A 17,330-nucleotide genomic window follows, 5' to 3' on the forward strand; every position below is an offset into this window, starting at 1 on the left:
TGGGACTCATATCCTAAGAGGAACAATTAAGCGGGCAGGGTCATTATGAGCTCCTGAGCTGCTTATGATTTTGCTGATAAAGTAACACCCATTTTGTGGCCAAAACCCACATCATTTTATCCATTATGCAAACCTACTAATCAGAGGTTGGCTTAATTGAGGGACTCAAATCTTGTGATTCACAAGGACACTTCAAAAAAAGAAAGCATAAATATTTCTAGAAGCATCATGTGAATCCCAGTGACAATGGCTGGGTTATAATTTCACCAATAAAGGGAGACAAGGGAGGCTGGGCTCTCTGCACAGGCCATGTCGGTCACTCCTCAAGACCACTGATTCTGTTTGATACCTGAGGAAGGCAGGCTCCGAGAGGGCCCCGGGGGAAGAGGACAGGAGTCTGACCCTACTCTGTCTTTCTGAGCACAGAGTCCCCCTCTTCCCACCCCGACTCCCTCAGGAATGTGCTGAGTTTTGTGAGGGCAAAATTGAGAGCCGAGGAAATGTGCTTCTGAATCGTTTCATCCCTCCACAAATAATTATTAAGTGCCATCTATGTGCCGCCTACTGTGCAGGCTAAGAGGAGATGTGGGGACAGAGAGACAGATACAAGAGGGAGTCACTTCCGCCAGCACTTACAGTCCAGTCAGGGAAGAAGAGCTTACACTTCAGACGGAAGTTGATATTAAAGGTGACGCCCCCTGACACAAAGTCTCTAGTCTAAGGGCAAAGGCCCTCTCTCACCAAGTCCTGCACAGTACGTAGCATCAGAAAGTCGGAGAAAAGGCTGCCGATAGGTTTCTGGTTTTGCTGTTGTTTTAAATGTTACTGCAATGACTCTGACCTCCGCTTACGTGCTCTGGAGTGAAGGGCATTTGAAAAATAAGCAGACTATAAAATAATAAATAACAAACATTGCCCTGGTAAATTTAAGAACTGTTCAGCTAATGTACTAAAAAAATATGTTAAGTCCTCCCCCCCAAACATATAATTTATCTAATCATTGATCTCATTTCTTTTGTGCCATCGACCCTTCTGGCAAGCCGGTAAAGCCCACAGATGATGCCTTTCCAGAACAATGTTTTTGTGTGCTGAAATAAAATACCGAAGATTATGAAGAAAACCAATTATGCTGAAATACGGTTATCAAAAATTTGTGATATAGTAATATAAACGCTTCTTTATTAACACACTAAATAACGAGCTCTAACAACAGATCTGATAACTACTGTAATTTTATAGTGATGAGCAAAGATAACATTTTGAGATATCTGCAATAACTTAATGTGATGTGAAAATATCTGCGATTTTTACTGCTGACAAATTCATACCTATTGTTAGTACTACTATGATTTATTGCCCATATTGGTAATTGAATAAAATGTCAAATTTCAGTAACATGTTAATGAAAATGAAGATTTCTTTTTCTATCCAAGTTCATGGACCCCTTGGGGGAAGGTGGGCCACAGGTTAAGAACTCCCACCACCCCGCATATATTTCAAATATTTTTCTAGAACTATCTTATATAAACTCCCAGTAGTTTAGAAAACTTTGGTATTTATGAATTCATGGAGCAGATTTCCTGGGTTGTTTTGTTTTGTTTTTTTGGGGGGGGGTATTTTTGCCACTAAAGGACCATGCCTGTTAGAGATGGGTTGGAGGAAAACAGTTAATCACTAGTACGATGGTTCCCAGACTGTGTCCTGAGGAGCCCCAGGTTTCCATCAGGGCGTCTCAACAGTGCCATGGTTGATGAGAATGCCCACCCTTACCCAGTCTTCTAGTCGACCAAAATGGGGGAAGACTTTTACTTGGTTTATTTATTTCAGTGCTGGAGGAGATTTCATTCATAAACCAATAGTTTGACAGCTTAACCATTTTTGATTAACAATTGTACTAGCACATACAGACCTGTTTCTCCTGGTCCTCTTACAAACTCAGAAAATGGGTTTATAACCCGTGCATAAAGCACCCATATTCTAATTTAGTTAACTTCATCCCATCCAAGTAACCGTTGTAAAGGTAGACAAGATTAGCAGATTATCCTTTGAGAAATTCTGTCAGAAGAGGAACTCTAATGAGGTTTTCCGAAGAGACTTAGGTTTCCCAATCAGAAAGGGATAAGGTAGCAGGGCAGATGGAGGATGGCAGCAGGGAAAGGAATAGAACAGTGACTTGGGCATGCCATGGGGTGTGGGGAGCTGTGCAAAGGTTAGGAAACCAGAGGTAAACAAATAATGGTCCTTACTCTCAGCACCACTTTTCAAAGAACAAATGGTTTTAAAGTATTTGCCTTGAAGATCTGAGGACAGGGCAGAAGGAGTCTAGTCAAGTAGAGCGTTAAAGAAAGAAAAAAAGTGAAGAGGCAAGATGGTTGGGGGGGCGCACAGGTAGAAAATAACTCCCACACAATCATCTCCTCACTATATATTATAGGTAGCACAATGCTACATTTATCCAGAAATATAACACAACTTTCTGTCTAGAAATTAAGCTTGATGGATAAGGCTTTAGTCCTTATGGTTATCCAGGGTCCAAGTTATTTAGTCTCTTTAATCAAAATACTAAAATAAAATCATTACCCATTAGGCTATTACCCTTCCCCCAATCTCCAAACACACAAGCAAAAATTAATTGCAAGCCAGGAAGAAAGAAGGCAATTTAGACAGTAACAGCTTGGCATGGACTGAGCTGGATTTCCTAATAGCATTTGTCTGTTTGTGAATGTATATTTTATTTACAGCCTTCACTTCCTTGACCTTATTGAAAGTAATTTATTTTTAGCTAATCTGCATTTCATTTAAACCACCAAATACTCCATCAATGAACCAGCCAAGTAGCACCCAACAAGTAGCACTCGTGTTGGTACCATTAGTAAATGGGTAAACATTTAAAGGAGACATTTGGGAACGGGCAGTCCTCAGCAGCTATTAAGTGCTACAGGTACCAATTTATGAACTTGCAAATACGGGCTTCAAGATATTCCTTCAACTCAGTTGTCATGCCCTGCCTTGTTTTTCTCATTTCACTAACCTCTTCCAAACCTGGACCGAGAATATTTTTTCCGCTTTAATGTGTTATCCTTCCCAGGACTTACATCAGTCCAAAAATCGTGAAATGTTAAAGGTAGAATTTCAGGCATCAGTTAAAAAAAAGAAGCAAACAAGAAAATGTGTTTAAGGAGGAAACTCTTTACAACCCTTCAAGCCACATGGTTTTGTGGCCAACACCGCCCCGCTGCATACGAAGCCAAGCCCGTTTCCCAACTGAACAGAGCTCATCTCATCTCTATACTGCCCTGGTTCTGCTAGGTCCTTGATGATGACAGAGAGGTCATTCAGATATGTAATAATCAGTCTCAGATGAGTTCCATCAACCTTCAGCTCATGTCCCGCTGTCTAACATGCAGTTCCTACACTGGATCCCACTCAATTCTCCCCACTCTATCCCACCCATGAATGCTTTTTGGCTACAGACCCCAAAATAGCACTTTATCTGTCCAAACCCCCCAAACGAAGCCCTTTCATTATTCAAAACCTTTCCTCCTCTGTGACTCATTTTCAGACTAACACACCTGTCGGCAGTACCTTCAATCAAAATAGCATCCTCTTTCACACTTGTGCACCTGTTTCAGCAACAAACTCGCAGAAGCTGGAACTGCAAGGACATTAGACATAATCTGACCCAACCTATTTTGCCTTCCTGAAGGGGAAGTTCCGAGCCTGAGAGGTGAAACGACTTGCCCGAGGCTATACAGCGCTAGCGGTGGAAGTGGGATCGCCATTCTTTGCAATCCTCAATGCTTTCTCTGAAAGATGAAGTTTATGTCCGAGTTGTTACATAAACCATCTGTGAGTTTGTCAATTAGCTACCATTACCCTGTTTTTATCTGACACAGACATTCAGGACCACGTTCTCCCATTCCCGTCAGCTTCGGAAGACAAAGGCGAGCTATTCTGTAAATGACATTGACGATTTCAACAATGAAAAATGCAAACGGTGGGTCCAAAAGAAAATGGCTAATAGCCAGTTCTCCTTCCTGTATATTTTCATGAGGATCGAAGAACATTGCAGAAGAACAACTGCACAGCGCTAAGGAAAGTGGACTGAGCTGGGCAGGATCAAGTTTTCTGAACTACCTTCTACTGACTCTTCGACTATGATTTGTTACTAGATACGTGAAAATTGTCCTTTTATTAGACAGGGATCTAGTGGGGTCCATAAAGAAAATTATAATCTTTTTTTGAACAATGGGATTCTTATAGTCTAATTAAATTTAATGAAAAGACATGCTCTTCCCTCATACTCAAAATATTGAATATTCTCAAACTCTATACATACCACAGCAATCCCTAAACTTTTTTTTTTTGCTCTTCTTACTGTTCCCTTTTGGATCAACAGGTGTGCCGGAAACAAAAAAATTCTAACATACGAAAACAAAAGTTTACAAGCATGGAAAACTAGCGGATGATTTTTCAGAATGTTAACGAAATCTTTCACTTGCTAAGGAACAAGTTAAGTTTCCTTTCTGTGGTGAGCTCTACCAATGACTGCAAGATGCGATGCCATCTGCATGCTGGCTTATCCCTAACATATCTTGAAGTAGCCGTGCAAAAACGTCAGGGTCATTAAAGCAAAAGCAGTAGCAATGATGTCATAAGGTATCGTTTTTTTTGTTTTTTGAACTTCCACTTTCTTATTTCTTGGGCTCATCCCCATACAACTATGCTATGTATATCAAACCTCTTCTTGGGAATCCTAAAATACAAGCGACTGAAGCAGCGGTGAGTTGAGCTAATGATTAGTGCCCGGTGCCTTCACCTCTGTGTTAAGGATTCTGAGGGGACATCTGTATTCAACAGGAAATAGTGTTGTGACAGATCGCTGAGATGGGGATTGAATCTTCCACAATATCTGCATCTTGCAAAATGACTATAAAGGCAGATGAAGAATGTGAGAAGCACCTGACCTAATAATTTGGTCTTAACTGCATGAACTGCTTAGCATCTGAGATGGGATAAGGGTTCTAACTAAAACGCAAACATTTTTTTTTTCTTCAAAGTGATATTCCGGCCAGAAGAAAGCATAAAAAGGCAGAAAAAATGTTAAATTTCAAATTTGGATGATATCATGGAACAAACCCAAAACACACAGAAAATAGCCAGGGTAAGGGGAAAGAAAGTTCTGGTGAAAAACTTGGGCAGTGAAGTTTTTTTTTTTGTTTGGGTTTTTTTTTATTTTGTTTGTTTTTTTTTTAATGTGAGAAAATAACGAAGGAAGACACGATGAATTAAGGGAACAAGGGTAACAAACCCACTAGTCTCTGGGAAATGGCATCTCTTATCAGATAACAGGAATCACCACAGAATCCTAGGACGCTTCCAAGAGAGGTTCATAACTGAAGTAGTAAAACAAAAATAAAGATAAAAGAATAGGAGTGTATTTTATTTGGCATTAAAAGACATTCAACTAGGCTATAGCTATAGTTTTAAATGTTCTCTAAAGTGGATTGTGGTGAATCTTCTCTAGAGGTACGGTTCTAAATCACCACTGATCCTATTTCTTTCTCCTCTCTTAATTTTAGTTTTCTACCAGCTTATTTGCCTTCTTATGGCTCCAGTACTTTAATTTTTTTATGGCTGGATTCTTCTGAGACTGGTGATAACTCTGGCCTTATAGGGTAACCCACTGGGCCTGTACTTTCTGCCAGGTTATCTCCAAAATTTCTGTGGAAACAGAATTCACTGGTTTTGAACTCTACCTTTCAGACTGATTCTGCATATCAACAAACATCTCTAAGAAATAAATTTCCTCATTGGGTCCATTTTCTTTCTGAATTGTCTGGGATAGGGACCATAAAGCCTAAACTATCAACTTTTTCATTTTAAAAAATAAAGAGACTGACCTTTAAAAAACTATACATACCCAACAGTAAATATGCTTTCAGAACTTACATTCAAATAAAAGGTTTACCACTGAAAAAAATACAAAGGGGTAGACCAGAGGGATATCATCTCCCGCATCCAAAATAAATCTTAGAGAAAATAACAGAAAGCCCAGTGGAGAATCTTTTTCTCATTCGAGTTTTGGTGAAAGTGGAAAAAGGGGATTTGATGAGGATTTTGATAAAAGAACCTGGAAAAGCCTAGGCAACTTCTCCATTTTTACAGACACTTAACTTCTTTTCATTGTATTTTATTTTTATTTAAGCACATCTTCAACACACACACATCCATACCCCAACTCTTAAAAAAAAAAAAAGGGCCTGAAATTTTAGTTACACCACATGTGGTTTTCATTTGTGAAAAATGAACAAGCTGTTTGTGGTTAAACTGTCTAATCGCCTGTTATCAATCTAGCGCTGCATTCAAGATTTACAGGATACATCAGCTTCTGTGCCACATTAGCTGTAAAGGGGGGGGTGGGAGGAAAAAGGAGGAGGAGAGAGTTTATCCTGAGGAATAATATTTCCAATGCAGCCACACTCGCACTACATCTGGTTGTGCTGGTAGCGGCAGTTAAATTGAAATATTTCACAGCGTGTGTCAGAAACATGCAGAATGGTAATTATGACAGATCTGATTAAGCCGGAGTGCCACAAGCTCCCTGGCCAGCGCCGGTTGTGCAGGTGTGACCTTGTGCGTGCCTGCGTGTGTAAATAAAATTAATTACAAGCGAGAGGGTGAAGGCTTCAGTGACATCACAAAGCGGAGAAACTCCCAAGGGGGAGACCTAATGGAATATTTTCCCTCAGTCTAATAATACAGTTCATATTGACTTGAGGTAATTAGTGGGATCATTAAAGCAGTTTTCCCGGCGTATTTGGCTGCCTGATCAGATTAGTGAAAATGTTCTTCAGAACAAGCCCTGTGTGGTCTGCCAGAGAGGAGGAAATAAAAAGCAACAAAGCATATTTTGGAATGATAAGCAGCGCTGGACTTTTACTCTAGCAAAAAAAAAAGAAATCTCTACTTCTCTCTGGAGCCCACAGCTCTAAACGTCCTGTCCATTTTAATTCTTCTGTTCAGCTTGGGTATTCCTGCGCTACATTCGGGGCTATTTCTTTCCTTTCCCCTTCCTCTCCATCAAAGCAGACTGCTTCGTCACCAAGAGCCATCCCAACTCCCAACAAATCTCTCTTAAACAAGGCCATTTTAAAATTGGGAGAAGTATTGTAAATGACTGCTTTGCCATTAACTGACCATATGGGGCCACTGGGAGAGACAAAAATCAGGGGAAGGAATGCCACTTAGAATTCACCTGCTAAACAAAAGATTCTTTCTTACGTAACACAGAACAGAGATTTAAATGTTTATACGCGTTTGGATCTCCAAAGGCGTGCAGCGCAGGCCAGAGTTGGGGGCGAACATTCTTCCAGTTGAGCAGAACACAGAGCCCTCATCAAGAAAAGGGCCATTTGTTTGAAAATACTCTACTGAGCAAGCTCTACCTTGCCCCTGGAATATGCCAAGCGCTGTCACAGATGGCAGGCTCTGACAGTTCCCATCCGTAGCGCCGATACTCGACAGTTCAGCACAAGATCAGTGACATTCTGTCTCATTAGAACCACGCTAATTATCACAGCTAGTTTCAGGGGAAACCATGTGTTGCAATGGTCAATTTGAAGGAGTCTGTGCATCAACAAACTGGTAATAAGGATCAGACACCTTATTATATGACAGCATGCTGCCTATGATCTGATTTACGGAATCAGAGGCACTGAGGCGGCCGAGGAGGCTGGCAGTTTATGAAACAGTGTGTTTAAACCCAATTCCTGAAGCATACTGGTTGAAAAGGGAATTGTTAAAAAAATACACAAAGGCAACTGGAGTTGGTGAATCAAGCAATCAGAGGAGAATAGATTCTCTATTAACACACAACAGAAGCAAATTAAGACTCAGAAAAAAGACAACTTCATCAATTTAATAATTGTATGGCAACTCCACGGGAGGATGGAACTTGTATTTTTACAAGGTATTTCATGATAAATTACAGGAGGACTATATTTCTGCTAATCTCTAAAATGCACTTATTTTTACAGGAGTGGTCTATGATACTGTTGTGTTTTGTCATGCAAAAGAATTGCATGTGTAAAAGCTTAACAACTGTACTTATAAAAATGAATAATCTTAAAGGTTACTTTTTAAGATACCGAAGGCATTCTGGCAGCGCAGGAAAAAATCCACCTGAGATTCGTATTAGCCACATAACTTCCTCCATCCTTCTCTTAGCACCTTTCACTGATGTGAAATTTTAATGGTGCAGTTTCTTTCAGGGCTATTTTTCTATTGTCATTTTGCATAAATGCATTTTCATAGTTCATTCATTTCATAGGGCCTTTATTTTCCTTTCTCATATGGGGAAAAAAGAATGATAAAGCTAAAATAAAACCTACCTTTACTACCCAAAACATAAAAGACAACTGTTGAGACTTCTGAGAAAACACTTTTCCTTTCAACTTGGTAGTCTGTCGAAGGATTCTATCAGTGTTACAGTTACGTGCTAAGTTTAAGCGAGTTACGTTCCATTTGAGTTAAACCCCATGGGCCTGCTCTCTTCCCTGCTCCCATTCTGTGGAGGCCTGAGCCTGTCCTAAAGAACTCACTCAACACCTGTCAAAACTGATTGTATCATGAAAGAGCTTCCAGAAAGAGTAACTCCCATGGAATATTCTTTGTCCACACTTTTCAACTTTGTCCTAACATTTTAGGACAAAAGGTGGCTTCCGATTAAAGCAGGCTCTATAGATACATAATTGGTAGACTCAGGCTTTAGAACGTGTATGCTGAACTACTTTAAAGTGACCCACCCTTGTGGTAACCACCTTCCTTGGACTTCCTCATAGGATGACCCTCTTTAAAGAGCTGGCCCAATATTCACAAACTGATTCCTTTCAAATATTGTCTAAAATTTTCCTGCGACATGTTCTCAACATGGAGAAAATGGGCTTAATGAATTATGACTATATTTGTAACAGTTAAATTATCAGGTGGGTCAATGAAGAAAACGTATTTATATGATTTGGGGGAATTAATTTTAAATTTAAAGGAAAAGAGTGAAATTTTAAATGATTTGGAAGTGGCAATAAGGTAACTGAAAACCTCCCGTCTAACTCATTTAAAATAGACAGCATCGAGTGTATAGAAGGAAAAACATCCCTTTTACGTGATTTTCTAGCCCAAAATATAATGAACAAGTGTTCTATGTAATAATTCTGGGCCTCCGTGATCAAACCCTAGATTTATAAAATATAGGCTTGTGTTTAAAATGTAGACAGGCTGATATTCAGATCCACAAATTTAGCTCTTAAAACACTGTAACAATCGTGTACCCTTTAAACTGTTAGAGTATGTCAATATTTGTGTATTTAAAATCATTGATTTCAATAGCAACCAACCAGAAATATAAAGATAGGTCTGCATTTTAGAAAATTAAATCCAATATGGATTTCCAGTATTTAGACATAAGAGATTTTTAGGTGGTTACCAACACAGGACACCTTAATCAGGAGATGAATGGAACTCTGCACCCTTCCTACTCAAGAATGCAGCACGGGGGCCTCCCACATGGGTGTTAAAGTGTGTATGGGCAGGTTACACCTGGTGTTGTCTTGCTTCTCTCCTTGCTTTCCCCTCATAGTACTTCTCTGGCCCTTCCTCTGCCAGGAAAGCCAATTCAGGGAAATCTAAGCTGCATCTCCCCAAAGTCACCTCTCCCCAGTAAAAAATATAAATAAAATAATAATCATCATCATAATACTAAAATAAAAAAAAGCACTAGATGGAGAGTGTGTAAAGAGGCAGGTTTCTCCCCAGACCCTGCCTGAAGAAAACTCTATTTGCCCAAGAGAAGGGGCAATGAGGACAATATGTCACGACTGTTCCACAGACTCCCAGAAAAGGATGTGGCACCAGAAATAACAGAAACCGTGACTCTCACATCTGCAGGGGCCTCCTCTGTGTCTTCCACAGGAGCTACACAGGTGAAATCGTGTTGCAGCAAAGTCTGCTGCATGAACATTCCAAAAGCATGAATCAGCATAGAGCTTCAAAGTGCAGTTTCCCTGAAGTGTCATTTAATTCTAACCAAATAAAAGATGCCTTCACTACCATGCTGGAGTACAGGGTGAGATCATGGTTCCGCGATTTCTTTTTCCCTGGGTTTTGTCACGATACATTCCTGTTCCCAGCAATGAAAATTACATTTTTTGCCCCATTTCTAGCCCCACTGATTCGTGACACATCATCTTACTTGAATTTAAGACATTCCAATCACCCTCGAAGGATTTCCAAACCCAAAGGCTAAAGGCCAAAAAGATGCCCCAAAGCTTCCTTCTCCCTCCCACTCCCTTCTCTTCTCCCCCCCTCACTAAAGGCTTTGAATCTCAATGACAAAAGGGTCTGAAAAGTGAATGGAGAAAAGCAAAAGGCTTTAAATTATTTGCTCTCTTCCACTGGTTGTGCTATCTTTGCAGAGGCAAAAGCCACTTTTCTTTTCTTTCTTTTTTTTTTTTAAAGCACTAAAACCATCCCTATCAGTAGCGGAAGTAATAGCAGCCAGGGTCCTGTAACTCTACGGGACTGGTGGGGTAGAGATTGCCAGGTTATATTCAGCTATGTTCAGTCAAATAGAATTTTCATCATCTAGCCACTTTACCTAGAAGAAATACCCCGTTCAATAAAGCACTAGAGAGAAATCATTTTCTAAACACAAGTGGGGATGCAGCGCTGCTCCGTCAAAGCCTTTACTCCTACATGACAGCGTCTGCAAGCCACACCTCTGCAGACACGAAATCAATGTAACAATTCGATGTACAAGGCGACGCCTATGGCGCTGCTAATGTCCCCTTGCTGGACATACACCTTAAGTCTCAGAGCTCTCCGGAGGCTTGCTGTGGAATAAAATTAGATTCCAACATCTGCCACCATTAAGGAAAAAATTCCATTTCCATCTCCCATATGAAAACACTATAACCAATGAACAGTAACTGAACCTTGATACCGTAATGGTTATTACCCAAATCAACTATTTTTTTTTAAACAGTAAAATTAGCGAATTCTGCTCTCATAATTATTTGAATGTTATCAGACTAAATGTCTGATAAAATTCCAATATGATTCACTTGGAAAAACTGCTGCTTATTTGAATACCCAGAATATAAAGTGTATTCATTTGTAGCTGTTCACATTATGTTGAAAGCATATCATCTTTTTAAAGTTTGCATTAGCCTGCTTTCCTACCCAAGCACAAAAAGTAGCCTACCTTCGGTTTTTACTTGCATATTTTATTCAGACATTTCTATGGGAGTTAAAAACAATCTCATTTCTGTTACTCATCAAAGAGAAGACAGAATACATGTGAAATGGAGGAATCCACAGAGTTGGTTTCTTTTACTGAAAATACTTCGTGCATTAGTCAGTACATAGCACGACTATGATGTGTCTAGTTTCATAATATTCTAGGACTGTAGAAACTTCAAAAAGTAATTATGCTGCCTGCCACTCAGGATACCTACCTAAAGTTTTACCCTTTAGTCTAAATGAAAAATATTTGAGATAAGTACACAGATAATAAATAAGTCACTCTGTGTAGCGGTCTGAGCCTCTCGCTTAGCACGTGATAAGACGTTATCCATTTGTGTAGAGTGCTGTATAATTTAAAAGCTCTTCTGCACCTATTCTAGCATACGATCTTCTCCCATGTTAAAAGAATCTTGGGCTCAAAAAGGTTAAGTAATTTCTCAATATTATAACACCAGTGATACAGACGGGACCATAGCCTACTTGGAGTCCTCTACACCATGTTATCTCCCCTCACCCCAACTGGACATGAAAAAGCCTGGATTTCTAGGACCCTGTGCTGATAAGAACCTGTAGTCCATTGAAAATGTCAACGAAGAAAGGAAAGCTCCCGCCATTTCCTCGATCAGTTAGTCCAACACCCCTAATTCCTCTTTCCCAGAGCAGGGTACCACTTCAGTCCTGAAGCGCCTAGAACCCTGAGGAAATACTAAAAGAGGAGGACAGAGGAAGAGGACCGAGAAATTGGGGTTGGCTCTACTATTTCTTAGTCTGGTGACTCTCGTGTATAAAATGAGGAAAGCCAGGCTAGCTCCGCAGGTGACTCTGAGAATTAAATGTAGGTCGTACATAACGCACGGCGGGGCCTAGCACAAAGATGGCGCTGGACAGTAAGCCAGCTGCGAGGGCCAGAGGCAGACGGCGCCGGCCGGCCTGAGATAAAGGCGACTCCAGCTCTTCCCTCTTCACACACGCTTCATTTTCAGGAACCTCTGCCTCACTCTGACAGGCCGTGGCACATACTGATCTCAGAAGTAAGTAACTCTTTAAGAAGTTAAAAATGTTGACCACGGGAAGGTCAGTCTGATTTGAAGATTTTGTTTATTTGTTTGCTAGTGCTTCTCTTTCCTTCACAAAAATTACGGCAGAACAGAAGTTAACGAGTGACTACTTTCCCTTGTTAAGTCTGACTTCCTCTCTCCGTGACATACACACTTTTTGGACTGCTTATTTTTAAGTAATCATCAATCTTTCTACCTATTTTCATCCTGAGGGTGGTGCTGACACTAAACTGAACGACAAAGGGAAAAGTACAAAACATCCTCTGTTAGGAAGGGACAGGGTATTAGTAGTTAGGAATAACTATCCGAAAGAATGAAAGTTACCAGTATGCTTGACCCCACCGCCAACAATCGGCTCCTTGGATTCCTTCTTAATCAGTAATGAGGGGATTAGCTAAGAGCTTTAGGGGTTCTGGGAAACACACCATCCTGGCAGAGACAGAGAAGCTGCCAGTCAACATTGTTGAAAGAGACTCACGGGCAGCTTTGTAGGACAGGGGTACACACAGCAAGCATGTTTAAAAAACTCACCGGAACATCACTCACATGACATTACCGACCAATCGTTGCCTCTGGACTAAACAGCTCCCAAATCGGTAACTCAGGCCAGATGGGCAGATTTGGGGATGCCGTTTAAAAGAAAGAAAGAATCAAGGTAACGAAGAGGCTGCTAACTGAAAAGAGCTACGCTGTAGTCAGAAAGGAAATGGGGAGGCAGGAAATGTCACCAAAGTAAGTGACAGATGACAAGCAATCAAATGACAGCTATCAAAAAGTTTTAATATTTATTTTTGTTTGTTTTAAGGCTGACCCTTATTACAATAATACACGTCTACTTTCTCTGTTTCTCTATTTTCAGGATTTGGAGAAAGTGTTTGGCTCCGTAACAATACAGTCTGTGATTCTTGATAAATTTAATTGGACAGGTCAGAAAAGATGCAGGATCAGAAAGAGAGGCAAGATAATATACGACTGAACACGAGATCCTCATCATAATTAGACTAAATAGCCAAAACAAGAATGTGCAGGGTGGGTGGGTGAGGGGCAAAGTGAGAGCAGGACATTTCTCCTTAATGCATAGTCTTGGCATGTAAATGAAGACATCTGAAGAAGCACACAGGTTTGAAGCGGCTCTAACATTCTATCATAATTAGAAACATTTCAAGAGCCCTGTAATTTCCAATCAAAATTACAGTAATTTCCGATATACAAGCCATGATTCATGACAGAATTTTACATTCCATGAGAGATTACGGTGGCCTGATGTATGACACGCTGAGTACAGCACTAACATAAACAATTCAGTTTAATGTTTAAACAGCACTTGATGTTTAGAATCTCACAATAAAAGAAACATATTATTGTAGAAATTATCACTTTGACAGTGATTGAAGGGTAGGCAGGCATGTGGCCTATAAGGCTATAATTTTTACAGTCCACAGCTTGAGTTTAATCATTTTTATATAACATTTCCAAGATATCCCTTCAGTATTTCATCCAGCCTATAACTTAAATAAGAACAACCTTTTCTAAAGCAAACCCCTATCAAGCACCACTATTAACTCTGATAGAGAAAAATTTAAGAGCTAAAAAAAAAAAAAGTATGATACAGTAAATGCACCTTACTGTAAATACTCTCAGAACTGTCTATTTCTACCAGAAGTTGACGGCAGCCAGGCTCTTTTATAAAGGAGAGTTCATTAATGATCAGGAAAATATATCTGTTTAAAATGGCAAGTTGTTAAAATCTCACCTGAGCCCTTGACTGCCTCTAAATTCCCACCTTGATAATGTTACCAAATACTGTTGTAAAGGGGAAGACAGTTTAATATTCTTCCGGTCCTTTAAAAAGTATTCTTGGCTTTGAACGAGGATTTATAAGTAATTCTAAGTTTGTTCCTATAGATGACCCTGCTTTGATGAGCATAAATTTTCAATATCTGAACACTATACTGCTATAGGACTGCATTCTCTCTCCTTTGTTATTTTTTTTAACTTGTTTGGTAGGGACTTGTAACGTTTCCAATTCAACCGTATTCATTTATAATTCATCAAATTTGGGCAGGTTTTCTAATTGTCATTCAACCTGTATGGCTTATACAGCGTCTACCTATGGGAAAGGTAAGGTCATGAATGGGCAAAGATACGTGTGGCGGGCATGCCAGTTTGTTTTAGTAAGTGTGCCTAATAGTTGTGGATGCCTGAGTTGGAACAGAAAAAACTATTATGTTTGTAGTCTTTTAGGATGGAAATCAAGGTCATCTGAGCAATCATGAAACAATAGTAATTCCAGTTACTTGTACCAGTACAATGGACCACCTTGAGAAACTGCCTATACATTACGATACTCTTCGGAAAACAACTATTAACTGACCCCGAGATTTCCTGAGAAATCCCTGGTCAGGAGAGTGGGTGTTGGAGGAAACAAAACCACGTATCTGCGACCCGAATCTCAACAACACTTGGTTTCATCACAGAGCTCCGTCAACAGTCCTGGAGACCGTGCCCTCTGGTGATGCAGGTTCATACTGAGAACAGACACCCCTCTGAACGAAATTTTCACGGGCATCGTGGATCCAAATTGTCAGTGCCTAACCGAGGTTCTTACCTGGCTTTTGGTCGCTGCAACCTTTGCAAACAGTGCTTGGGACACTTGAATCTCATCATAAATGGAAGCATTAATGTTCATGGTATTGTTCTCTGGTTTCCCATTCCTCTCAGTGGCAATCGTAGCTGTTTTCACCTACAAAACATTTTGAACATGACTGTCATTTTTCATTGGCCAAATTGTGTTGAAGCTTTTCAGGCTCGGCATCCAAACTGGACACTGTTGCTCCTTTTACGATCAAGGTGATCAACAGTGCAGTCGTTCAACATTAGTTATTACCCCGAGATCAGATTGCTTAAGTTATTAAGAAAGTCCCAATGTCACAGGTGATTGCATCTGTAATAAGACAGCAACTGCCAGCTGACATACAGGAATTAGAACGCCATAAAGTAAGTTTTCTGGAAAACAGAATAGTTCCAAAGACTTGAAAACCCTAAACTAATTGTTTCCCAATTACTGTCCACTGCAATTCTAACAAAGGAAATTCACAATTAAAATCATAATGCCCAGTGCTGTATCTTCACTGGGTGGCCGGTGCCTAATAGACAATTGCATCACTAATAGCTATTACATACTATGGCCTTTTTAATTTTAGACTCTTTTTTTTTTATGCCTGTTCCGCTTATGTTTCATTTAAAAAATCTTCCATAACAAAGCCATTTGCAGAGCTGCATATTTAAATCTTCTATCCATCCATGAAACAGGTAGAGTGCTTTGCTTAATCATCATAAAGGCTGGTTGCATTTTACACGTGCATGTCCAAGCTGTTCTGTATAATTATTTCATCTTTTCCTGGCACCTTTGTACATAACTATTTCCTTTTGACTTGTGGAACCAGACAATAAGAAAATGTTTCACGATATTTAACAGAACGTTACTGTAAGTTACACAAATTATATAATCAGTGACTTTATAAATATATGCAAAATGAATACTCTTGAGTAAAGAATTAGTATCAGTGCCTTTGATAATAATGACAAGCAGGTATCAGCAGTAAAATGACACAAAATTTTGGGGTAAAAATAAAATCTCATCCTCAAAATTTATTGATACTATTATTAATTTTTAAAACTCTAAATTTAATTTTTATTATGCAGTTAATGTGAACCAGCCTGGAAGACTTACGTGTGAACTATGTAGTTGCTTTTTCACTAGGAAAGTGGTGAAAATGTAAACAAAAAGTTACCACAGATGCAGGCCCTTGTTTCTTCCAGCCAGATGATTCACTATGGACCATGTTTCTTAGGATTCTTTCCAGAACCCAGGTTTCTGTTCGCATATACAATGAAGTCCAGTTTGGAATAAATGAATGATTTCTTTTGTCATGAAATGATATACCCTTTTAGTCCTGCTACAGTCTTTCAGGTCTACTTCATTCTCCCCCTAGTATTTGGTATCAAAAGACGGGCAGAGGTTATCCTAAGCAATTCGACCCTCTGCACTTAAGAGAGTAAACAGGAGTCTTTAAAACATGACTTCTAACTTCTGGCCAGTTAGCAAAATAACTCAGCTCTTGCTGTCTGGAGGAGGCAGCTAGATCCTTCCACCTCGACACTACCCTTCTAAGCACTGAAAGGCTAGTGGGGGAAATGGGTGCACCACAGGCCCAGGTGAGCACACAGAAAGTAAGACAGGACAAGTGACCAATTGCTGGGGCCTCATTTGCTCCTGCTAACCTCTAAGCTGGAGACGGGGAAGGCAAGTGTGTAGGCTCAGTTTCCAGAGTCCCTCTTCAAGCTCGGAGGCTCCAGAAAGCAAGGGCACTCACGGAGGTATAGGAACGACTGGAGGCCACTAAGAACGTACACAGGGCTTTGAGGCAATAATCTGCTAAATACCACTTTAGGAGCCAGAAGAGTTAACGCATTACCATAAATTGCCTACAAAGTTGCTTTGGTGAGATTCGCAACTTTGCTCTGGGGTGGTCTTGCTTTGAGGCATAAGGATAGATTTGATCACCCCATGGGGTCTCTTTTAATACCTATTTTTCTCACTGTTTAAATGAAAGAGAAAAGAAAAGCCATTTCAATCGCTTTGAAAATTGAATGTTATGGAAATGGGGGCATGAAGTCCAGTACATTGGAAGAAATAGTTCCTTGGTAGCAATCTGCTTAGCAATAGTTAAGAGAGCAGGCTTTGGAAACTTGTTGTTTCACTATGTTTTTATAATAATTTTCATTCTTTTGTAAAAACTATGTTTAAGAATTTATCTTTGAGGTGGGCTATAATCATTTGTTTCAACCCTGTGATTTGGTTTCTAAAAATTTCGTTAGTTTAATTTTTTTTAATGAAGCAACTGCAACTTGAACCCAAAAGCAAGAATTTCAAATCATAAAAAAAAAATCAAATAACTGTTTCCTAGT

At 39.8% G+C, this 17,330-nt stretch overlaps 1 protein-coding gene across 4 annotated transcripts in view; it reads right to left on the reverse strand.

Annotated features, from left to right (window-relative positions):
• The window catches only part of SATB1 (SATB homeobox 1), a 98,915-nt gene that overhangs the window by 15,997 nt on the left and 65,588 nt on the right, over positions 1 to 17,330 (reverse strand). For all 4 annotated transcript variants that reach the window (XM_040636856.1, XM_040636854.1, XM_040636855.1 and 1 more), the window contains one exon: positions 14,968 to 15,102. In XM_040636856.1, the coding sequence (XP_040492790.1) occupies positions 14,968 to 15,102 (135 nt within the window). The remainder of the gene's footprint in view (positions 1 to 14,967; positions 15,103 to 17,330) is intronic.

The sequence above is a fragment of the Ursus maritimus genome, unplaced genomic scaffold (assembly GCF_017311325.1).
Source record: "Ursus maritimus isolate PB19 unplaced genomic scaffold, ASM1731132v1 scaffold_20, whole genome shotgun sequence".
Classification (NCBI taxonomy): domain Eukaryota; kingdom Metazoa; phylum Chordata; class Mammalia; order Carnivora; family Ursidae; genus Ursus; species Ursus maritimus.